Here is a 25,165-nt window from a genome sequence, read left to right on the forward strand (position 1 = left end):
GCAGTAATGTCCAACATTATGTAAGTTCAAATAGCAGAATAATATCAAAATATTGTCATTGATAGTAAAATTCACAGGCTGAGAGGGAAAGATAAGAAGGGTATTACAATACAAAATCTTCTGAATATCTCCGATACGCTGGTTTAAGGAAGGAATTGTATAACTGAAGTTATACAAAGTCTTGGGTAAGCCATGAGGATAAAGTGAGAAAGCTGGATCTAACATGAACTAATGTGAGGAAAAGTTAGATAAGTCAAGATTTGCATTGGCTGGAGTTAGGCAGAGTCCCACATACAAAGGTGAAAAAAAAAACAAATCAATGGAAAGGCAAAGAATACAATGGAACAATTAGAAGAGAGGAAAGACATTTAGGGAGCAATAGACGATAAAATCTGGGGCACTTTGGACTAGGAGGTCAGCACAGAGCAAGTCGTAGGACCCTTGAATAGAACATAGTCCAGTTCGATGCAAAGTTAACAAATTAAAATAACAGGATTTTGACAGGAGTATTAAATATCCACATCCCCAAATAAGAATATAAAATTAATATCCTAAAGAAGTTTAAAATATAAAAAGCATAGAGAAATTCACGTCTTATAAATTGATTTCACTACAAACTCATGCATTTTAGTTTTAAACCTATTAATGGTAACACCAAAAACAAAAAGGGGGAGAGGGGCCCAATCCTACAGGCATTAACTGCAGCAATGTATTAACAGGTACTACTGCATCAAGCTAGGTCATGATAGCATTACATGCAGGGAACACACACCTAAATGCAAAGGCCTGAAATTAGGAATGTAGATACCAGCTCCTCTGGGAATGCCTCATGATGCAGGACGCATGGATGGAATATACCTGACAAATCAGCTAAGTATCCTTAGAGAACACCTAACCACAGCTCTACACTCACTGTGCAGTTACCTAGTATTTATGAAACTCTATGGAGGGCTTATAACAAGATTTGCCCTCTAAAATTTATTGAGAATACAATATTTTTAAAGAAGTCATTTAAGTGTACAAACAAGAAATAAAAGTGGTAAAAGACTTTTCAAATGGTAGGATAGATTCTTATTTTAGTTGTACCTATATGAACAAAGAGTGACTCTGTGAATTTCAAAAGCAGCATGTCTAAGGTCAGAATCAGATCCACAGCATCTTTCAATGCTGCTCACAGTTTAATTAAAAATTAAGTGGTCTGTTTTTCAAATTTTGGAACCAGTCTTGACTGGTCTGGGGAACCTCACCTTCAGTCAGAAGTCAAGGTTGTCCAAATCATTGCAAGGCTGGGCCCTCAATCCCATGTAGTTAACTAAAAGATCCCCAAGAACTAAAAGCCAATGTAACTTGTGCGCTACAGCTGTGCAGTACCACAGTTATTTCCAAATCCCTTTGCTTCCATTCCACAGATGTGCAGCAAGGATCCAACTCATGAGCCTTTATGACTGATGTGTCTGCATGAAGCTTCTCATGAGCGTTGCCAGCTTCTGAACATCTTCTACCGTCACAGCGTTATACAAAGAGGCACGGATTCCTCCCACAGATCTGAATTGGGAAGCAGAAGGGGGCATCAACAACAACAAAAACAAAAGAAAAACAGTCAGGTTTTGTCCATCCTAGAAAACACTGAAGCATCATTATCTACTCAAAGCTATATGATCCTACTCCAAAGTGTTCAGTAACATTTTATGTGAATATTCATCAACATATAACTCTTTAAGACAAACTTTCTCTCAAAGCACACTCAGTAATTACCAGATATTTATAGCTCTATCACCTTAGCTCTGTGACCTCAAAAATCAATTTTTTTAATACCACAAACACCACCCTAATCGAAGAAACTCTTGCAGCCATACCGACCAGATTTATAATGGATATTTCACATAGTAATGAATCTGACCTTAAGAGCCAACTGCTTGGCATTTGCTGAGCCTGATTAATCAAACCAGGGAAGAAGATAAAAAGAGGAAGAAAGCCTCCTGACTCCAACCATGCATAAGCAGTTTGGGAGCCACCAGCAGGGTCCAAGTACCGTCCCTAGTGTTCCCAAATCAACATTAGAGGAAACTTTTGCCATGGAAAGAGGTTGATTAGTTAACAGACAAGGCCTGCTGCTCTATCACCATAGCACTATTTAATTCTACATAACAAACAGATTTATCTTGGTCTAGGACTTACCGATGTCCTTTCAGAGATATCATGTTAAGTTCCATGGCTTTCTCAAGGAATTTCTTTTCCAGGCCTTCATCCCCCTGGACACTGCCAATGCGGAAGGGGACATTCATTCTGCTTCGGTTCTTTTTCTCCACTGGGCATCTTTTGCAAAAATTGCAAAATATAATGATTAACTAACTTAGTACTAAATCTATGTTTTTACCTATATATGATTTCAGATACCTATACCTATATTCAGATTTGAGGAAGTGAACAGTTGCATCTGCGTAGCACTGAGGTCTTTCTTTCACCATAATCGGAGACGATTACTTCCTATGAAATAAAGGAGCCTTCCTTTTTCAACCAAGCAGATGAATTAAGTGGAAAGCTTGTTAACCCTTCATCTTGGGCCCTACCCAAGATTGCCATTACAGAATGCACAGAGATAAACAAGTGTAAGAGCGCAGTGTAAGGAAATAACCATTCCATGCCTATTGTTATTATTCTGTGTGATAAGGAATGGACATCATTCTTTTTGAAGTCCTCAGTTGTTCCTTTGTACAGATATCTCTATCACGAAGAAATAATTGATCACAGTATCCGCAGATGCAAGTTTTAATATCTAGACGCAACCAAGAAAACACCCCTCAACAAGGCCTAGCCCGGTTACCATTTCCACATTTGTATAACTGAGTCTCTGCTATAGTTTTCACAAGATCCAGGCGCCACGAGGCAAACCAGCACAACCCAGTGCAAGCTGTTGGCAGTTACGGCAGTAGCAGCCTGTGGCTGGCACAGAGCACCCTGCTCTAGAAAGTCTCCGTTCTCACTGCCCACTCGGTGAAGCCGCAGGCGAGGTGGTGCCTCACAGCCAGGCAGGCAGCTCCGCTAAGTCTCTCTGAGCCACAGGCACGATGCAAAAATCCGCAGTCCTAAGTACAGTACTCAGTGAGGGGCACACAGCTCGCTGCTTCAGGAAATTTGCTTTGCATTCCCAATTACCCCTTCAGCATCCCCTCTGCACCGCGCTCTGCACTCACTGCCCTAAAGACCCACTTGGCAGAAATAAAGATTTCATATGTGCCACAAAGTGTTTTTTCAAGGCATGATTTTCTTGCTGCAGTTTACAAAAAGCCCTCAGGACTTCGCTGGAGTAGGATCACATTCCTGATCATGACAATGCCAAAGGCAAATACGTTGTTAACTAAATGGATAAGCCGAATGTATTAATTATTATGAGGAAACTATATTTTTGCTAATTAAGGCCACAGCCAGCTTGAATTTTAAATCAAAATTTAATTTGCCCTTTTAGAACTTTGACACTTTGACTTGAAAAATTATTGATTTTATACTTGAAGGTAAAGAAACATATTTTGGCAGAGTTTCAGAATCATGCACTGCTCTTTAAGTGGAGTGCTTATTAAAATAATTACTCCAAATTACAACAGCAGATTTTAGCTAAAAACATTTTGACTCTTGCAATCTCAAAAATACCTTACAACCATCTGAAAAACAAAAGAAAATAAACCCAAACAAAGCAATATTAAATCTGCTTTGAAAATCCATCAGGAATAATTGAAGAAAATGAACTATATATAATGAAAATGTTTTGTGTTGCAACTACTTATTCCTACCGTTTCAGTGCATGTTTTAAGATTTGGCAAAAGAAGGTAATAAAGAAGAATCTTTTTGAGTATCAAAAGGGATGATACAGAGATTACGATAGTAAGAACTGCTCTCTAGAACTTCCTCACATGCTACTTTCTCTGCTTTGGAATGTATTTCCCAAAACATTCACTCAGCATACAAAGCAGGGGTTTCAGCCTATCTGTTTTTTGTTTGTTTGCGTGTGTGCCTTGTCTCAGCTTCTGCATTTTATGAAGTTTAGAACACGTATTTTTAATATGCTTCACAATAGCTGTATGCAGGATAACTCTAAATTCTATTGGAATGAGACTCATCCTTGGATAGTTATCAAATGAATGCTTTGCACAGATGATTCCTCTAGGATTCCTCACAATTTCAGTACATTGAAAAGGCAATTTTAACAGTCTGACTGCAGCATGCATTTTAAGTTGAAACTCTGCAACAAACATTGAAACCAAGCAGGGAAAAAAAAAACACATAGTAACTTACACATAGAATCCATTAGACTTGTCTATAATGTCATAAATCATTCGTGATTTGATTGAGCTAAGTTTATCCATAGCTGCTGTCCCGCCGTTATTCTTTATCCACTCCAGTACCAATCCCATTATATAGATGCTATGTAAGAGAAAGAACATTATACAATCAGGTTATTGTAAAAGAAATCTTAAAAAAAAAAAAAATCTGTTTAATCATCCACTAAATATTTCACAGAAAGACTTTACCTTTATTTTCTTTTTCTTTTTTTTTTTTTAAATTAAGATGATTAGTCATTCAGAATTTGGACTACATCCTGAGTTATGACATATTTAAGCCGCCGCTGTTTTTGGATCCAGATAAAGGAACCTGAAATTCAAATGCTACACAGATAGGTTGCACCAGACATTACTGATCCCTTGCACCACAGAAGAGCACATCCTGCAGGCTTCGCTTGGCCCTGCACAGCTCCCAAGGATGTCCTCAGCATAGCTGCTCTAGCAAAGGTGCTGGGGTGAATCTCAAATATATGTGCACTAATAATGCCAAAGGCCTAATCTCAATTTCGTAAGAATTAAAAATATAACTATAATCCTACTTCTCTCTACAGAACATCTTCTTCATATGGAGAGTGATGTTTGGTGAAACGAATAAACACATTACACTCCTTAATTCATTACCATTCAAGCTCAGCTCAGACCTGGAAGCCTGATGAATTCGTGTTGTTACCAACCAAGCATTTCAATGCCAGTTACCCGGTCTAATGTAAAAACCCTAAAGGCATTTTGCCTTTGTGCTTTTGTCATAAAGTTCAGCTTGTTCAAGTTCAGGCATTTCCCATGACTACACTGCTTTACATAATAAACAGTTCAGGATTTTCATGGCATATCTCCAACAGGTTTGCTTTTATTAATCCTTTCATTACAGATTCAGGAGGAGTGCCCAGAGTACCTAACCCTACAAATTTCTGTCTCAAGGATCTAGCAGGAGGTTCATTTAACTCTGCCACCTTTAATTTCTCAGCGGATGCAAACCATTGAACACTTCAGAAAGACTGCAGAATCACAGAGGCTACAGACTGCCTGTTTTAAATAAGCAAAGCACCTTATGGCTTTGAGTTCACAATACTGCTACGCTTACAACAGCAGCAGGCTGCCAACCAGTCCAGTGCAAAGGTTTTAGGTGAATCATAGCCTATGCCCTGAGTCTTACTTCCTCAAGTGAAATTCCATGGATAGCTAAGATATACAGACGTCAGCCTTAGAGTGATCCTCATAAACCAACCAGCTGGGGGATATCTTTTCTCCTTCTTTCATACCAGTCAGAATTCTGTTTCAAGAGCAATTTTAAATGCAAAATAAACCTTCAGAGCTTAGAAAAGAGATTTGCCTGGAAAAAAAATCACCATCAATTTGGCAAAGCAGATTAGGGTTTGAAAGTTGGTCTCTTTAACCAAGGGGTTGAAGTCATCAGCATCACATTAATTTAATGTAATGTCCTGCTGAAGCAGCTTTTGCAAATTCAGTTAATATTTCCTGCCTGTTTTCCAGCTCTCAATAAGCACAGAGCAGAGAGAGGAGGGACAAAGAGTTCAGAAGCTTTGCCAGTTCCTTACAAAATTGAACAGACATTTTAAAACCAAGCCAAACAGATCAGCACCCTGCCAACATTTCAGTCTCTATGACATTCTGGATTACAGAATGTGATCCAAAGCAGGTCTCTAACATGAAATAAAATCTGGCAAAGCAGTAGTCAGAAAGAAGACTGATGACTGCAACTTTAGTTCAGTCACTGCATTTCTCCCTACCTTGTACATTGCAGACAGACACTTAATTACAGCCAAGGAAGCTCTTTCTTTTCTAGATACTCTTTGCAGGAGCGAGAAAGAAGCTGCAGAACTAAATTTTTGTTTTGCCTTTCAAACTGAAGTAGTTCTGTACTTGGAAAACATGAATGGCTGGACTTAAAACTTGGCATGTGCAAGTACACGTTCAAAACTGAATGTGCGACTTGGCAGCCTGGGAAATAACTTTATAACAGTTAAGTGGGTAGTATGTGTGTTTTTTCTGTGATGATAAAGCTTCTGCTTCGTGGTCAGTTAAGTGTACAAAGGAATCAAACATACAGAAACACCGAAAGTTCTTAATAACACTTAAAATTCAACTGTTTTTGTATTATAAATGATAGTATTAAGGAAGGTCCTGTAAACTGAAATTGCTGGGCTTTATGATGATATGGTGCATTTGATATGCATCAAGCACAGGCAGCTTAACTTGGAAAATTGTGCTTTGTGTGGAAGAGATTCTGCATTGTATTAATCTCAACTGTCTCACTGGAGACTTTTCTCTCTTCGAATCCAAAGAGAAGTCCAACCTTGAAAAGCAGGAATTGTTATTTTCAAAGTAATTTTAAAAATGTTTCTAGGAAAAAAATATAGTCATCTGCAGATTTTATTAAATACACCTATTTTAATGAATGTTGGTATAAAACATCTCCAGAATGTATTGAAATATTTATTTTGATCTATAACAGCCAGATGCTACTGGCTTAATAACTAAATCTTCTAGTGGTAAAACATCATTTCACCACTTATCAGAAGTTCAGAGCCAGTAATTCTGAGAGAGCAAGCTCTAGTCCACTCTGCTTTATGTGTACATGAAATTGACACATACATACTGATTTTATAATCCTGACTGCTGATAAAGAGTTTGAAGGTAGAAGAACAGAGTTTGATTTTTGGATGCCAGAAAATACACGAAGGTGGCAATCTAAAGAAATGTAAATCTGCACTAGAGAATAAAGCAAAGCAACAACTAAAACATTAATTTTAGTTTTATGTTCAACAGTTTCATTTCAAAACTCACTACAGCGAGTTTAGCTAAAGTAGCTAAAATTTTAAAAAATCATAAAATATTTGAAAGAATACATATTTCTGTAATATCTTGTATTATTAAAAGGAATAACAACAAAAAATAATTGGTTTCCAGTAAAGAAAAACAGAGAGATCTGAAGGTTCAGAATGCTGATAACGAGTTTGGGGTACATATGTATCTATGTATTTATTTGCAGCATATGTTGAGTCTTCTAACTCTTATCTGTGGAAAGAACCCCAGTGAATCTCACTTTCAGGCAATGGATTATCTAGCTTCCTAACCTCATCCCTTGCACTACAGACATTACTGAAATACAGACATTAGACACTTAAAAGAATGAGACTGAGTGCATTCTGGTTACAAAGCACCTTCCCCTACACTGCCTATAAAATCAGGTAGTCTCTCCTCTGTCCCAGGCCAACAGAGTAGCTGGAAGGAAAAGGAAGCTGTAAAGTTAATGCAGGGGCAGAAGATCTGATGAAATTAACTTTAGTTCTCCTGCTTTGACAGGCAAAAGCAAAACCACGGTGCCTGCAGGGAGCCCCGGCAGGGCCAGCAGAGCTCACACCTAGCCCTGGGTTCCTTTGCTCAAGAAGCAGCTAAACCAAGTTTAGACTGGGTGTTCAAGGAGCAAGACTAAGGGCCAAATTCTTTTCTGGTGGTGATGGACCCAGTATCACTGAATTGATTAGACCTGATTTAATTTAAGAAAGCAGATTATTAGATCTCAAGTCTTCTGGAAGTGGAATTATTACACATAATATGTCCTTCTGAAAGTATAATGTTCTTCATGGTTCAGTCCTGCTGGATACTATCAAAGCCACGGCTGCAGCTTTAAAGGTTCTTGGAGGAATCATAGTCCATTTTCAAAACTTTTCTGAACAGCAGCAGCAGGTGGCAGTGCAGCAGTTTTCTGAATAAAGGATATTAAATACTGGGATAAATTACCTGTAGCATGGTGGAGTGTTATATAAAGAGCCATTTGTTGCTTGTGTTTTGTAATCCAGTACTACAGGGCATTCTTTCAGTGCAAATCCCAGCAAGTCCTCGCGGACTATTACAACAGTAACCCCAGCACAGCCGGCATTCTTCTGAGCACCAGCAAAAATCACACCAAACTTTAACAGAAAGGAGAAAAGAAATGACTTATTACATGCAGTCACTAACTGATCTTACAACTGCATAATAAACCAGTATCTTTATACAACAGGCATACAAATAAAATGAACATCTTGGAGAATATGTTGAAAAGCAATTTGTGGGTTAAAGGGGAGATATCCTGATTTCAAAAAGAATTCCAGTTATCATAGAATTGTTATACCAAGTATTAACATGTACCTATTATCAGAACCTATTATCAGAAGCTTGTATCTTCATTCAACCGAGGTAGTTCATCTCAACAAATTCCTTGGTAACTTGTCAGATTATTATCTAGTGGTTGCAAATCATTCTCAAGGCAGCCTGTCTCCATTTCATACTACGCCCAACAAGTTTATGAATAAATAATAGAAATATATACAACTAATCTGGCATTTCAGAAGAGAAATCACATGCTTTATCTGTTCAAAGAGAGGCAGATCAGATAAGCCAAGATGAACATGCTAGCAATTGTCCCTTTTCCTTCACATGGATAAGAAAAGTCAAATGCTCTGCTGCCTTAGTTCACAAGTCGATAACATTTCCCCACTATAATGCACTTTACAAACAAGAAATAGAGACAGTAATTGAAGCAAGGAAGCTTTACGGCTTAGAAGCGGCCATGTTTGAGGCGGGATCAAAAATTCTAATTCAATACCTTGCTATAACCACTTAAACTATCTACAGACTAAATACAATTTGTCAGTTATTGCATCAGTCAAGGCAATGCAGTCAACAAAGAATCCTGGAGAGGTAATAGCGTGAACTATTTCAATACAATTCAATATGTTTTTCCTAAAAATAATATAACATATAACTTTCAGATCTGCAATTTCAAATTTCAATGTTTATATTCTTCAGATACCAAATAAAGAAATCAGGTTTGGTTAAATGATTTCATTGTTCAGCTACTCCAGCCAGTCATGTCTTTACAGATGCCTGTATGCCTCGGATATATAGACAAGATTGAAAATGCTTTCTGGAGTTACTCTGTCTGATACAGTACCTTGGAAACATCCACAGGTTTGGACAGGAAGTTTGATGACATATCACAAACCAAAACTGCTCCTTTGACATCAGGTACAAAGTCAAATTCTACCCCGTGAACGGTTTCGTTAGCACAGTAATACACATAAGACGCATCTGGATTAAGATTCCAAGTGCTTGGGTCAGGTATTTCTGAGACAGACAAAAAGGACAACCAAAGGTCACTGAAAACAAGTAATTTTCCTTGCATGCAGTTTTACTTGAACACTGGACTTCCAAAATGCAAACTCAGGACTGATTTTGTTAAATCCGCCCACAAAGAAAATATACCCGTGGGTTCCCAAAATTCTCTGTGGTGAGAGAATCATCAAACGTGCAGACCTTCTGTTTGCAAGTCCTTCCTCCTCAAGGGATTTTAAATCAGGTTTGCAGTCTCAAATTATGAATTATAAACCACTGTGTTAAGGATCTAAAATAGAATTTCACATGAATTTAAGCACTTTTATCTCAGAATCCTCCACATGGCTTTATAAACATAGTAACACCCAAATTCTCCTTGCTGAAGTTCTCCAAAGGTCTCTTTCAGGGCATTCCCAAAAGCATTTCAGTATTTCACAAGTTGAACATGAGTTTACCTACCCTGCAAGAGATTTGCAAAACTAATATTCACTCTCTGCATGCACTCCCAGCACAGATCATCTTATTTATAGATATCTTATTTCTTATTTAAGATCTCTTATTTACAGCAGCCAAAGGGTTAATGCATTCCCTCCGGATGAGGAAGACACCAGTTCAATTCTTTTCTTTGTCTGGGGGGAAACAAACCCAAGGGAATGCCCCAATTGCAAGTTAACAGAGTAATTCACACTAGAGATACTCTTTATCCTTCCTGTTGTCACTCTTTCCAGTTTGTATGGTGCAGCTTGACCCAAGAGAAGAAAAAATGTTCCGGACTAGCCAGAGCATGGACACCTGGTTCTGATTTATTTGCCAAGAAGAGAAGATATATGATTATTTATGTTCCCAGATAACACTTAAGGTAATATATACATGTAAACATCCTTGAAATAATCTTTCTCATAAAATTTCCCAGTGGCTAAATTACAAGTAACTTTCCTCCTACGCTGTGGTTATATTTCAAATTGTATCATGTCCCATGACAAGCTCTAAGAAAGTTGAAAGTGCCTTGCCTATTCCAGAACTTCCTGTTAGATAGAATACAGAGTAGGAAAACCCGGGTTTGGAAACCCTCAAAAGAAGGGAATGGAAGAAAAATCTCTCAGCTCCTGGGCAGGAAAGCATAAGATCTCAAATATGTTTCCAAAATGCCTAGCACTTAAGAAATAACTTAAAAAGTGATTTAAAACTGATGTCTCCTCAGACAGCCCAAGTCACTCCTCCTATCAATACGCAATTGCTTCTTACCTCACATCTTCTAGAAACTGCTCAGCCTACTTTCAGGACTCACCCTGCCTGATCTCCCAAGCATGAACACGGAGAGATGAGGCTGGCCATTTTCAAGTGCTAGGCAGCCAACCGCTAAACTAGCTAACATTTTGTAACAGACAGACCGATTCCTGGAGCAATTCAAAAAACCTAAGGTTTCACACGGATGTAATCATCAACTTACTTGTATAGGTTCCCAGTTTAGGATGGACAATGTTCACTTTGGCATACTTCTCTGCTTCTTTAGCTGCTTTTGCTGACCAAGCTCCAGTAACCACATAGTCTGCATGTCTTCCCTCCTTTAGACCAAGGAGATTGAGGGGGACTGCACTGAACTGACCAGATCCCCCTCCTTGGAGAAAAATAACTTTGTAGTTTTCAGGTATATTTCTGCATGCAAGAAATAAACATGTATTTTTATCCCCAAAAGAGATTGATATTTATTGATAAAAACATGGTGGAAACAAGCAATAAGCAAACTCACTCAAGAGTAGCTCTTCTAGCCCAACATACACAAACCTGAAAGATGTTGCAACAAAATTAATACTCAAATGTAGTTTTGTCTGCTGTTGCCTAATAGGAAATCAATGAAACTAAGAAATGCAGACCAAAGTACATACAGTGGATTTCATCTTTGAGTGACAAAGTTAAAAGTTTGCAAGTGTAACTGTACACAAAACATGCATATATAATTTACTAAGTCACAAAAATCACATGTTCAAATTATTGATGTCATTATAAAAGCTTTTCTGTCAATATTTCTATGTCCTCAATCTTGATTTTATATCTTCATATGAAAGAATCATTAACTGCTGCAAGAGCTGTTCAGTAATTCCCATATTCAATGTATTCTGAAGCTTAGAATGTACCACACTGCATACAGGAAGGGCTTCCTGATATGGTTGTTTTTTACAATGACCTATAAAGTTTATTTTAGTGAAACTGGATTGATTATTGCTTTACAGACCTCCTTTACACTTCTGCAGCAACAGATAGTCTTAACTAACACAGACAAGTAACAAGCATGTATTTTTCAACCTTACTGATTGAAATATTTATTTTTTAAAAAACTACTTATTTCTTTAAATAAGTAGTTTTTTCTTTTAAAAAAATGCTGAACTTTATTAATTCTATGAACCCAACAAAGATATAAATTTCAGAAGCAAGTCAACTTGTTTGTGCATTGATGTAAAAATGTGTTAAATGAATAAAAGACCTTTTTCATCTTCAAATAAACTGGAATCAGACAAATGGAAGACCAAATTTTTCTTCAAGAATATCAGCTTTTATCAGAACATCTAAAACAGGTCCTTTCACCTCCAAGGAGTAAAGATCTCCCCATGAATAAAATAAAAATAAGCACAAAGAAAAGCACTTACAGCAATTCACGCAAGAGACTTTCAGCTTTATTTATAATTTTTGTGAAATCTGAAGTACGGTGGCTCATTTCTTGGGTGGAAGGAAATAAAGAAAGAAAAAAGAGAGATGACATGAAGCAAACCTTCTATTTTTTGCAGACTCAAAATACCTGAAGATCCCTTTTCCCAGTGCTGACTCCCCTTTTGCTGAAATTTCCTAAATATCCATGCAAGCCCTACACTACCCACCTTGTCCAAACCCATATAAATCCATTTTGTTCATACTTCATATTCTCACCTCCTTCCTGTCCCAGGAAACAATCCAGGGATGGATGAAGAAAGTACTCTCTAGCAAGGTGCAACTTTTCTATATTGCAACAGTGTTTTCTGCTACTACCACACTCTAACTCCCATAGCAGCACTGCGGTTTGCTTTGTTATGTTTTTTTAACACAGTTTCTTCATGCTATGATCATAATTAGAAACTGGGTCACTTAGTGTTAATTCCATCAATCAAACCCTTGTTCTTTCTTCTATTTGTAAGAATATACAATTGATTTAAACATGAATCCAAATCCACATTGCCCTGTGCTGCACACAGTTTTAACAACCAAACAGGTTCAGGAAAACGCCGAGCATGTTTGCACACACACAAAGTTTTGCAGAGCAGCGTCTGAAGAGTGAGTCATATAGGCATGTGCTATAGAAGACATCTCTTCCTGAGGGCAGCACTGTTTCCTTCCTCATGGGAAGGATGCTGTGCTTCAGATGCCTCCCCTCCTTGCTGAGCTAGAAAAGTTTACAATCCAAGATAAAATCATGCATCTGTATGCTCACACACATAAAAAAGTGCTGCCTTTCTCAAGATCCAGAAGTACTAACGCATTAGTTTTGATTACTTATCTTCTGCTGGATCACTAGACGCTTGTCTATGTTAATGGTGATGTTGATGGTTATGTTAATGGTCTCTTGATGAGTGGTTAGCACAGGAAGAACTGCAGTATTAAAGATTATCCTCTGGGCATACATGCTACCATGGTATACCAAGGGTTTACAAAAGGAAGGGTAAGAACTCAGCTGAAATAGCGAGCCCAAAAGCTCTTATTAAACTATTCTATTAGACGTCTACCTCCTGAAACATATGCAGAATTATTTTAAAGTCTTACCAAGAACACTAATACCAAGTCCTTTGTAGTCCACCAGTTCTTTCTGCGCTTCTAGTAACACCTAACAAAAATAAAAACAATAAACAGAATAAGGAGATTTTCTACTACCCATAACCAGTGATGCATCGTGCGTCTGCCTGCTCCGTACTGTATTTGCCTGACACTTTTCAAATTAGATTATGAGACACAAGACAATTACCAGCCACCAATGTAATTTTACTGTATGTAGTAGCTGAAGACTTCGCACGAGATGGTGCAATTAAGTCATGTGCTTTGGGAAAGTCTGTATTTCAAGTCACTATCTGGCACTTCTCACCTTTTACACAAGACTTAATAATGTTGCACAGCTACCCAGGGTTTTCTCTACCCAGGATTGCTACTGCTTTCCCCCCCCTCCCATATGTTCTTTTACATGTGAAGCCGGATAACTGAAGCATTGGGGGAAACATCAAAAATAAGTGTATGGAATTGTGTGCCTTAAACCATCACAATAGGATAAGGCCTGATCTCAGAAAGCAAGGTTCCGCACTTTCAAAATATACACCTTCTGTATTTATGCTACTGAAATATGGGGAGGGGGGAAAAAGAGGCCATTATAAAGCACAAGTCACTCCAGAACGCCCTTGTCGCTGACTTGCTGTCAGCCTTTCATTGTTCTTTCTTCTTTCATTACTGTCACTGCCAACGGAGCGGAGTTAGGCTCTAAGCATCGGACCTGCTGCTCGGGCTTTCTGTAAACCCCAGAACATTCACAGTCCCTCTGAAAGAGGGCGGGAAGAGATGGAGAAACACTGGAGAACTGCCCCCCACGAAAGCTGTGCGCGCGGTTCCCGGGATGTGCCCCAAGGGCCGGCCAGGAGGGCCGCGGGGCGAGCGCGCTGCTCCGGGGCTGGGGGCACCTGCAGCCGCGGCGCGGCCGGGGCGGCCGCGAGGCTCCTGCAAGTGAGTTCATGGCAGAGGAGGGAAAATAAACCAAACGGGACACGCAGGCCCGGGTAAAGGGCTCCCCGAAACACTTGATAAAGAGTGCTGCTAATGAAATAGGGTTTTATCCAAAAACTTGAACCAAAAGAAGAGTGATTTAAGAAATGCCTATTTGTCTCATATACATGAACACCAACAGCACTCTGACAACGTGCCTTATAACAGAGAGGCGGTCACTGCCCACCTCTTTGCTTCGTTTCACAGGCAGCATCACCCTGCAGTCAAGTCAAGGTAGAAGGCTGCGTTTTCAAAAACCAGGAGAAAACCAAGAGAAACGATGAGGGTTCATCTGTGCTCCCCGCAGGACCCCAGGACTGAGGCAGCCCTCAGCAATCTCTGCTGAAGAGCCAGAGGCTGCAGCATTTACAGAGGGATCTGCTGTCAGCCCAGGGCTTTGCAATGCAGAGCCACGGTTTGTAGAGTATCTGTAAAGAGCATTTCGGCGGGGAGGACGGCGGGGGGAGAAGAGAGAGGCTGCTCTAGAGCAAATTTGGTTTGTTACAGAAACAGAAATGCATTAAGGATTTATGGGATACAAGAAGAAGAAAAAAATCCCATCACATGCAATTCCTGAGCGCAAAGCCCAGCACTTGAAATTCAGCACAAGCCACCCCCTCTCCATATGCATCTGGATAATCTGTGCTTGCTGATGCAACTTTCCAGAGGGTTGAGCCTATACTATGCTCATTACTTTTGCTTATATAAAGACCCCTGGTTGAATTATCTCATTTTTTGTTTGATTCTTCATTTTCTTTTTGGTCAGCTGCGTTTGACCCCTCATCTACAAAAAACTCGCTTTCCATCCATGCCCCAGCTGTGGCAGCACGGGAAGGAGAAAAACACCCTGCGGATAAAACCTCGAAAACACACTGCGGGGGGGAAGGTCAAAAAAAGAAAAAAAAAGAAAAAAAAAAGGAGAAACGAAATCTAAAAATATGCAATAACGGTAAATAAAAATAAATAAAAATAAAATAAAATAAAAAGAAGAAGCCCCCGCCGCCCCGGCCCCTACTCACGGAGCGCGGCAGCTTTGCCGGCCCGGCCCCGAAGTTGGCCACCTGCCGTCCGCACTCCATGCTGGCTGCCGTGCCGTGCCGTGCCGTGCCGTGCCGTGCCGTGCCGAGCCGAGCCGAGCCGAGCCGAGCCGAGCCGAGCCGAGCCGAGCCGCCGCCGCTCGCGCCCCCAGCCCCCGCCGCTCTTAAACCGCCGCCGCCGCCGCCCGCCCGCCCGCCCGCCCACGGCGCCCGCGCCGCGTGGGGGGCGGGGCCGTTTGCCGCCCCGCCGCCGCCCATTGGCCGCGCCGGCAGCGCCCCGGGCGCCCATTGGCGCAGCGGCACGGGGGGCGGCAGCGCGAAGGCCGGCCCCGCGCACGCCCCCGGCGCGCCCCTCCCCCGCGCGCTGACTAGGGGCCCGAGGGGCGGCGGGGGCGGCGCGGGGGCGGGGCCCGCACGGGGGCCGGGCCCGCACGGGAGGCCGGGCCCGCCGCCCCCGTCGCTGCGCCCTCCTCCTCCCGCAGCGCGCGCCGGGGCCCGGGCACGAGGGCGGCCGGAGCGCGGCCGGCGGAGCCTTCGACGCACCTCGTTCCCGCTCCAGAGCGGGCTTAAAGGAAGCGGCGTCAAACCAGCTGCGACAAAGCGAGCCCTTCCGTGTGGCTGGGAGCGCGGGGAGCCCCGTCGCGTACCCCGGCCTTGGACGAAGGTCGTGGCTGTCACAGGCAGCCGGCCCATAAGCCTGATGCACCCCACCACTCTGAAGCACAGACACAAAACATACAAAACTTCATTTTTTTTTTAAATATGAACACATGAATGTCCCCTATTTTCTGAATACCAACATTTATGAGAGACATAATTTCTCATTACATATTTCTTAGCTAAGGAAATACTTGTCCCTCACAGTCATGTCCTGCCAAGGCCCTTGAGAGCTGGACATGCCAAAGAAGCCAATTGTGCTCTGAAAATCTGGGTTTTAAGACGCTTTGCAGGATAGAGGGAGAAATCAACTGTGCTAATACATTTGCAACTCACAGAAACCAAATTATTCAAAAACAAAACAAAATTTTAATAAAGTGTTTTTAAAAGCAGAGCCTGCTTTTTCAGTTATAGATATGGCTTAAACTTTCACCTCCAGCCACAAGAACCCTCCTTTGTTCTTGAAGATCTACAACAACCTTCAGGACATGACAAAATCAGCATTTGTTCCTTCAAAACATCAGGTCCCTTTTAGAGCACCTAGCCACCAGAACAGCTACAGTGAAGTATTAAAATCAGTCTTGACTAAATGAACCACCTAAATGCAATGCTCCACAGCGCCATGACAGGGACACTGCAGCAATGATCACCTCGCTAGGGGGTGAGGCTGAAAGAGGCCAGGGGGAAATGGGCTCTCTCTGGGGACTTTTCTCTTTAGAGTCTGGAGAGTCAGCCTTGAACTAGGAGATGCTGGGGAAATTGTGGCCTCCATGAGAAAGGTCTAGTGGTTTAGGTGGCAGGTTTGGGTCAGTAACTTACCCCGTAACACAGGAAGCACTTTAACATCAAGCAGGATCAGTCTTGAAGCCAAAGAGCCTGGCACACAATTACAACCAACCCTGCAAGTTTGGGATTCTGTTTTCAGCACAAAGAACCAAAATGCAAGAACACAAAGTACACAAGCTGAAGCAGGTAGCAGTCCATAACTCAAGAAGCAAAGACCAGGCATTGTAGAGTCACATCCCCAGCTAATGGATAAAAAATAGCAGCTCCCATGAGATCAGAGGCTGCGGGACTTGCCACCAGCGCTCCAGAAAACTGATGTCACATGGTGCACTGGTGAGAGGTAAAGAAAATTGACAAAGATGTTTGTGCCAGAAAGTTGCTTCAACGTAAAAATATACCTATGAAAGGGATGATTCTGTTTCTGCATTTGGAGAGAGGAATGAAAAGTAGCAGAAAGGGTCTAATCAGTTTGTTTCTATTAAACTGAGATACAGCAAGTCTTTTCATTATTTGCTATCAATAATTACAATTTAGAAACTTCATTACTACATATAAACACCTCATATAAAATACAAAGCTTTTGAGACCGTAACAGAGGTGCTTCTGGCTTCCAAGACGTAACAGTGCTACAATTGCCAGCAGAAAATTTGAATTTGCATAATTAATGCAAACTTAAAACTAGTGAGAGCTCTATTGATTATGGCATAAAAAAAGTCAGAAACAAACAAAAAGAAAGTTCAGATCAAGCGTAATGTTTTATTATGTTCCAAAGTTTTCCACAAACTTTTATTGGGTTCATGGTGACATGAGAAGATCTGGGCAGAAAGGCTTCCATGGATGGTTGCTGGACGAGAGCCAGCTCTCTCAAGAAGAGAGCCCGCGTACGAGCCCTGCCTCGGCAGTACTGGTCAGCCTGACGTCACTGCGAAAGGACAAACAATGACACCTACCCAGCAGCCTGGCAGCGCGCGCGAGCCCCAGCCCCGCTGCGTGGTCTGGCGTGGCGAATTCTGAAAAGCCTTAAAAAGGCAACACGGGTCATCCAGGCACTTTTTCCTCCACTAGAGACTGGGCTCCAAACATTGCAAATAGGAACAATGCAAAATAATTTCTGAGAAGCCCATATGAGGAGGTGAAAATGCTGAGGTTCTCTAAGTAAATAGTAATATGGTCTCTAGCCAATAGCTGATCTATTGATTTCAGGCTTTTATGTCAAACAAGAACACAGACAAATACGTCAAATATTAACTACTAGCAAGAGATGGAAACATTCTCTCAATACTCCAACTCGCAAACTGAATTCATAGCCACTTAACATGTATATATATGCAAAAATGTATACTTTGACATATTATTTGTCAAATTTATGAAATTTTGTTTCTATTTAATGAAAAGCAGTTTTCTAAAATTTATGTTAATAAAAACTTTGCAACTTCTGCAATATTCATGTTAGCCTTGAATTACTTACCTCCCAGATGTCTTGCAAGTTATCTCTGCAGACCAAAAGTTCCAGCATTCAACTGTACATGCCTGTGCTACAGGCATGTAGCAATTCTCACAGAAGAGAGCTACATAGCCTTACCTCTGATGAGATGAGGTTACAAGATACCTTTGATGTTTTTTTTTGTTCTGTTTTTCTTACTTAAACACATTGAAAAAAAATGTGTTCATCTATATGATACAATGTTTGGCCTTGCTTTGAGATGATCTTTGACACATGTTAAGTTTTAAAAGCAAACAGTATATTTAAGCTAGAAGGCATTTATGTACCTCTTTATAGACATAAAATACATGAACTTTTAAAAATTGTTTTAAGCATTTTTAGGGAACAATAACATTGGCAACTGTTAACTCCTCAGATGCGAGCACTTGAAACTAATTTCACCCATCACCTCACGGGGTGTTAGCTTTAAAGTATGTATATATTACATTTTGTGGCTGAATCAACTATCTTCCATAATTGATTCGTAGAAATGAAGAATCATGACAATTATATGATGTCAAAGTAACAAGACTGAGACCTCAGTCTAGAACCTATACCAAATGGTTGGGAGAACGTCTAAAAGGCAAAGGAATTAATAAAATATCTGCTATTTTTTTCTGAAGTGACAAAGTCTATATAAATAACATACTTTCATTGTGCAATTACTTTTGCAATAATGCAGTAGCCAAGGTTATATCATGCTATTTGCTCAGTAGAAAGCTTCCATTTCAGGATTCACAAACCTCTCCATGGATATCAAATAACTGGAGGCAGGAATTTCTACAGATCTTTTGTGTTCCAGAACTCTAACTAGTGGTGACGAAATAAAAAGTCAAGTTACACAGTAATTTTTTTTTTTTGATAGTTCAACTGAAATCACCTTGCCTAATTCCACTACGTCAAATCTATTATCCATTACTCCCTGCCCTATGTCTTAACTCTCCAAATGAAATACACTTTGTCAATGATGTGGAAAAACATTCCACATCGCAAATTAAAGTTATAACCATTCAAAAATCTCAGCTGATACTGTGAAAATTGTTTTACTAAGAAAAGCATTTAGTCAGAACCAATTGAAAAACAAGTACCTTTTTATCACTACCTGTGAACAGGATTTTATGCATTTATAATTATTTTCAAGAAAAGAATGTTTCATTCTACTCCCCAAACTCAAGACTGGCAACTTCAATTTACAACAGAACTCCCATTATTTGTTAGTCTCATTCACTAACTTTAATCACTAATTATATGGGTGCTGTAATTATTCTGGACACATTCCCATAAATGCCTCATGACAGTTAGCAAGTGTAAGAAAAACAAAATACAAAGGAAGATGCTGCTTTCCTTCCTCTCCCCCTGTCCCAAGTTCAGATTTAAGTTCACCTTTTTTATTATTCCTGGTGCAAACCAACTGGCTTTCCTGCGACACATTTGACAAATCCAGATCAAGATCTATGCTTCTTTATATCATAGTTCAGAAAGCGCAAGCCAGCTGCCTGGGCAAAACCAACAGAGCCTTAAAACCACCGTTTCACTTCTACTGCAACACACTGGAAATACAAACCATACTTTGTATTCAAATTAATTTTATTAGCAAAAAACTTTATAGTGAAATCTGTGATACACAGTAAAATTCATACTACAGCGATCCTTTGCATAGAGTACAAACAGAAGGGTACTACTAGTACCTCACTCCTCTCTGTTTCAAAAAAAAAATCCAGTGACAAATGATAGGAACAGGATACAAACACAAACTAGAATGGAAGAATTTTTTAGATTTCTTCCAAGTCTACATTTCTTCACAAAAAACTATGCTAAGGCATCCAACATTTATTTTTAATCTTGCGAGCATAAAGAACAGTCTAAACATTTCAGAACCACTTCAAGTGCTGCTCACAGAATGAATACTCTCTTGTATTTCAGAGCCAGATCCTACCGTATCAGTTCTAGAGAGGTCCACTGCCTGCAGTCTACCTTGGTCTCCCCTTGCTACTGTGCTTCCCATTGCAGTTTCATTTGCCCTAGGGATGTATTTCTTTGAAGAAGAACTTCTACTTTTTTCACCAGAATTACAACTGGATTTTTTGCTACCATTACTTTTCATAGTCACACTGGAAGCAGAAAATGAATGCAGACTAGCAGATGATTGCCTAGCTGAGTGATGTCCTTTTGTATGTTCATTTTGTTTGACTCGCCTCTCAGAGAAGGTTGGGCTGCTATTTTGGGTGTTATCCTCCTTATTTTGGCTAGTTGTTTGCGATTCATTTTCTTTCCATAAGTCTGGCTGTGGTTGCATAACAAGCTGAAAGTCTTGTATTTCTCTGGATGCTGAGAAGGCATTATTCACTATCTGGGACTGAAGAACAGTTCCAGAAGGAGAAACCTGAATGTCTCTACCTCCATTCTAGAGAGAGAGAGAGAAAAAAAAATCTAGTTAAGGCATTCATGCAACCAGGAAAAACAGTCAAACAACAATAAAAAACACACATACACACACACACACACACACACAAAAACCCACAATATTCCAGCTATTACATGCTAATCCTGTAAACTAAAAGAAACTATGCAGGATTCAAAGATAGCAGAGATCAAACTTTGTTACCCAAGTCAGCAAATTTCAGAAGGCTGTCAGGATGCTAATAGCACATAGTAGACACACAGAGAAAAATCAGTTACATCAAAGCAGCCAAAGCACAACTACATTTAGCCTTCTGAATTATTCAAAACTTGCAATATGTCAAATTACAGCACTGCAGCTTGCTTTCTACACCATTAAAAACAAACTACTTTTCACCATCGTGCTTTAGAAGCTCACTGTGTTCTTGAAGAAATTGGAACACTTAGTAGGGGAAAAATCAATATTAGAAACATTTTGGAATGCAGAGTGATTCTTAGCTTGATTTTATCCTATTTGGACAATTGGCTGCCAATATCTTAATTTTTCATCACCTTGAGAACATAAGTCTGCTATCCCTCACACTATTAAGAAAGGGAACTTTAACACCTGTCTTGGAAAAATCCAACAGTTTTTCTGCTCATTACCTTCACAGTAGAAGGTAACATGTTATGTTGCTAGTATTACAAATCGCTGCTGCCTGAAATTCAAGGTGTATCCTGCCTAGAAATCTGAATGGTAAGACCAAATATGACATTGACATTACAGAAAAAAAATTCCAGCATTTGAAAAGGCATTAATATTACCCTCTGCTATCAAATTTTTGAAGATATTGAAACGCACTATACATCTTTTAAGTGCCTAAAAAAATATAATTATTATTCAGCTGATGCATACCTGTATGGGAATTTCAAGTTTCAGAGTAATAAACTGCATTACCACCACTTTTAAAGCACATTCCAAAATAGTATGTGCTTCTGCTTCAAAGAGCGATCAATTAAGAGATCTGCATTAATACTGAGTGTGTCCAGAGAAGGGCAACAAGACTGCTGAAGGGGCTGGAGCACAGACCTTAGGAGAAGCAGCTGAGGGAGCTGGGGATATATTTGGTGTGGAAAAGAGGAGGCTCAGGGGAGACCTTATTGCTCTGTACAACTACCTCAAAGGAGGCTGTAGTGAGGCAGGGGTCAGTCTCTTCTCCAGAATATCTACAGATAGAACAAGGGGAAATTGCCTCAAGTTGTGTCAGGGGAGGTTCAGGTCAGACATTAGAAGGAATTTCTACATGGAGAGTGGTGAAACCTTGGGACGGACTGCCCAGGGAAGTGGTGGAGTGACTGTCCCTGGCAGTGTCCAAGAAACGTGTAGATGAGGCACTTACAGACACGGTTTAGCAGGCAGTGTGGTGAGGGGCTTATGGCTGGACTTGATAATCTTGAAGGTTTCTTCCAACCATAATGATTCTCATAATGATTCTCATTACTACAGTCTGTTTAAATACACTCATGCACACATAAGCAGAGCAAAACGATGGTAATTTCATAGTTCATTGGCTAATCACGACTTTCAGTCAGAAGGTGGTAACAAAGAGTATGTTAAATAACATCAACACTGCCACTTGCTTTCCCTCTATCAACTCACTTTACTATTCTGGGTATGTTCTTGTCTTTCTTCTTCAAATGATTTCTCCTTTTGCATCTTAACAGGTTTAGTAAGAGTAGAATTCATTTGTGGATGGCCCAATAGACCAAAATCTGACTGCTCTATCCCAGCTAATGCAGCAAGTTGTCCAAGTCTGTAAAACAAAGGTTTAGGAGAAAATGACACAAAGAACATGCAAGAGACCTAGACATTCAATAAAAGAAGAAAAAAAGAAAAAATCCAAAGCTTTATTTTCCTTCTTATAACTTTTTCTTATTATTTTCATGAAGCCCAAAACAAATAAAAATAAAAATAAAAATAAAAATAAAAATAAAAATAAAAATAAAAATAAAAATAAAAATAAAAATAAAAATAAAAATGCTCATGCAGTTCAGCAACTTCTGCCCAAATTAGCCTGCAGGTTCAAAATCATCAGTCTTCAGTCAGTGTCACTGTATTCTAGTTAGTATTGATCTCATAGCAAAGTTCTGGCAAGAGGACTCCCTTTCAGGCAAAAAAAAGAATAAAGCTCTATCACTCAAGCAGAAGATTGGTGCACATCTCCACATTTCTGGCATTGTCTCTAGAAGCCAAATCCAATTACATGCTTCACAAATACAGACATGCTGTTTCACTTAGCAGCTTAGCAGTTAGCCAAACATGCCACTCGGGATTTGTTGGTCTAAGGTCCAATAGGAACAAAAAAAAATCACAGCCACCAATTGGCATTACATTATACAGAAGCTTACTGAGACGATCAATTTTTGTAATTGCAATTATCTAGCTTTCAGAGCAGACTCCTATTGTCATGAATAGACGCAGGACCCATCTGAAAAAAGATGTTCTTGATGTAGTGAAAGACTATTCTTCCCTTCCTTCAAAGCTTGGAATTCATCGTGAAAGCAAGGGTAACTATACCAATTGATTTGCATGGAATTAGGATGCTTCCTCTGGGTGAATTCTACATTATTTTACTACAGCTGGTGGGAGGAGGATGAGGAAGCATGAAAAAGTGAATAAATAAAACACACAGGGCTCTAGAGGATTTCAAAATATGAGTTATCTAGAACATCAGTAGAGAGGCCAGATTTACCCCAGCTAGCTTTGTATGCTTCAATTACTCCAAAGGAGCTGTGGAAGGAAGGAAAGAAGGTGCACATCTTATGAAAGCAGCTCCAGTGAGCCTTTCTTAAAAAAGGAACACTAAGAACCACACTTGATCCAATAAAAAGACTGAAAAGAGATATTTTAATAAAGGCTTTCTTTTCTTTTAAGGAGAGGTCTCCTTGGAAATCTCTCCCACTGGCAAATATATAAATTCAGTTTGAACGTGCTTGAGTATGCTTTTTCACTGAGGAAAAAAAATAAACAGCAAGAAGATAAGCTATTTTTTTTCCCTTCATTTGTAGCCTACAGTTATGGGAAGGTATTAATTTGGAGATAGAGCACATACCATACTGCAGATAATTTTGTAAAAAGGTTATCAGCAGAAAAGGCAAAATCCATATAATAAAACAAGTACCCACCCCGCATCTTTAAGGAGGTCTAAAAAGGCATGAAACTTTTGGAAAGAATTCTCAATGCTGCCTAGAACACCTTCATCTTCCAAAATCATATTGGTTGCTGACTGTGCATGAAGAACCTCAGACAGGGAGGTGTTCAGGTTCCTCAATCTTGCATTTTCAACTTCCAGCTACAAAACAAACAAACAAAAAGATTAAAGATAAAGATCATCTTCACTTAAAGAGAGAGAGACCTTTGCAGGCTTGCATGCAATAGTGTAAAGAGAAATACCCAACACAATTTGCCTACAGTTTCCTGTATCAGAAATACTCAGACTATTGTTACACAGATCTCTGCTGGTTTGCTTATCCACTCCTAGTGTTCTGTGCTACTGTAGTGAATTCACTGAAGGAAGTCAAAACTCAGTTTGGTTCAACACTCAGTCTTTAGCATGAACATAATGCTGCAGAGTAAGTGTAAGCAAAAAGTTATCTTTCAAGCAATGCTATTCTGCACTTATGACACTGCACTATACGACACATGACACTAAGACCAAAGTACTTGCTGCTCCTATGAAAAAAAAAAAAAAAGCGTTTATGCAGGCCAGTGTTCCCCTTATGCTTAGCCCAAAATTTCAGAGCTAATGCATATAACCATCTCTCTCTCCTACTCTGTGCATCCCAAAACAAAAGTTGAAAGGGATTTCATTTTTTCTTCACACTGAATCAAATCATAATCACCTTCTGAAAGCTGCACAGTAATGAAAGAATATACAAAGTTTGCTCAAGTAAAGCATTAACTTAGATGTCCATTTAAGTTTACAGCTGTGAAATCACTATCATACCACGGGCTTTCCTTTTTTGTCTTTTATAGCAGAACCAGAAGAATTACAGATCCATGCAATCCATCCTAGTTGTTAAACTAGCATCACAGAGTGACAGGCTGAGAAATCACTGATGTTTAGCTCATCCTTTCCCATTACACAAGGTAATTGGCCAACCAGTCTAACATGACATAGAAAGATTTCCTGCAGGGGGCATTCAGACTAAAAAGCACCCAAGTCTTTAGATAACACAAATCCAGCAGAGACAACTAGTACACTTCACAGAGGATGACCAGGCAGAAGGATTTGGGATACTCTTTTTAGATATGTACTCCTTGTACTGCAGGAAACAACAGGAGAAACCATCCGTTGTTCAAGTTTCAAAGGGTACCACCACTTTTATTCTGCTGCAAATCGTATCTAAAAATCCAGATCTACTCATTTACAGTTACTTTAACAGAAGTCTGTTAAAAGTAATTCTGCTTGCTTACTGGTCTTGATTCAAAAGAGTGTCTTCAGTTCAGCAATACCAAGTCAAGAAAAAAGGAATAAGTCTAACATAGTAACATTCACAGTAAACAGCTTTTATATGACCATACTGCTCAAACAGTA

At 39.7% G+C, this 25,165-nt stretch overlaps 1 protein-coding gene across 2 annotated transcripts in view; it reads right to left on the minus strand.

The window, feature by feature from the left end:
• Positions 1-909: 909 nt before the first annotated feature.
• LOC104577807 (phosphoserine aminotransferase) overlaps positions 910-25,165 on the minus strand; it is a 41,308-nt gene continuing 17,052 nt past the window's right edge. Inside the window, exons 14-23 of one of the 2 annotated variants that reach the window (XM_088522073.1) lie at positions 23,754-23,920; positions 22,228-22,381; positions 13,245-13,305; positions 12,101-12,170; positions 10,906-11,111; positions 9,295-9,467; positions 8,100-8,269; positions 4,291-4,419; positions 2,179-2,316; positions 910-1,545 (exon numbers count right to left, since the gene is read on the minus strand). In XM_088522073.1, coding sequence (XP_088378199.1) covers positions 1,440-1,545; positions 2,179-2,316; positions 4,291-4,419; positions 8,100-8,269; positions 9,295-9,467; positions 10,906-11,111; positions 12,101-12,170; positions 13,245-13,305; positions 22,228-22,381; positions 23,754-23,920 — 1,374 coding nt within the window. In that variant the 3' untranslated portion in view covers positions 910-1,439. Of the gene's footprint in view, positions 1,546-2,178; positions 2,317-4,290; positions 4,420-8,099; positions 8,270-9,294; positions 9,468-10,905; positions 11,112-12,100; positions 12,171-13,244; positions 13,306-15,244; positions 15,326-22,227; positions 22,382-23,753; positions 23,921-25,165 lie in introns of those variants that run through there. The other variant, XM_088522072.1, reaches the window with a different exon arrangement.

Source organism: Tinamus guttatus, unplaced genomic scaffold, assembly GCF_059628265.1.
Source record: "Tinamus guttatus ecotype Peru unplaced genomic scaffold, ASM5962826v1 Tinamus_guttatus_pri_ptg000146l, whole genome shotgun sequence".
Lineage (NCBI taxonomy): Eukaryota > Metazoa > Chordata > Aves > Tinamiformes > Tinamidae > Tinamus > Tinamus guttatus.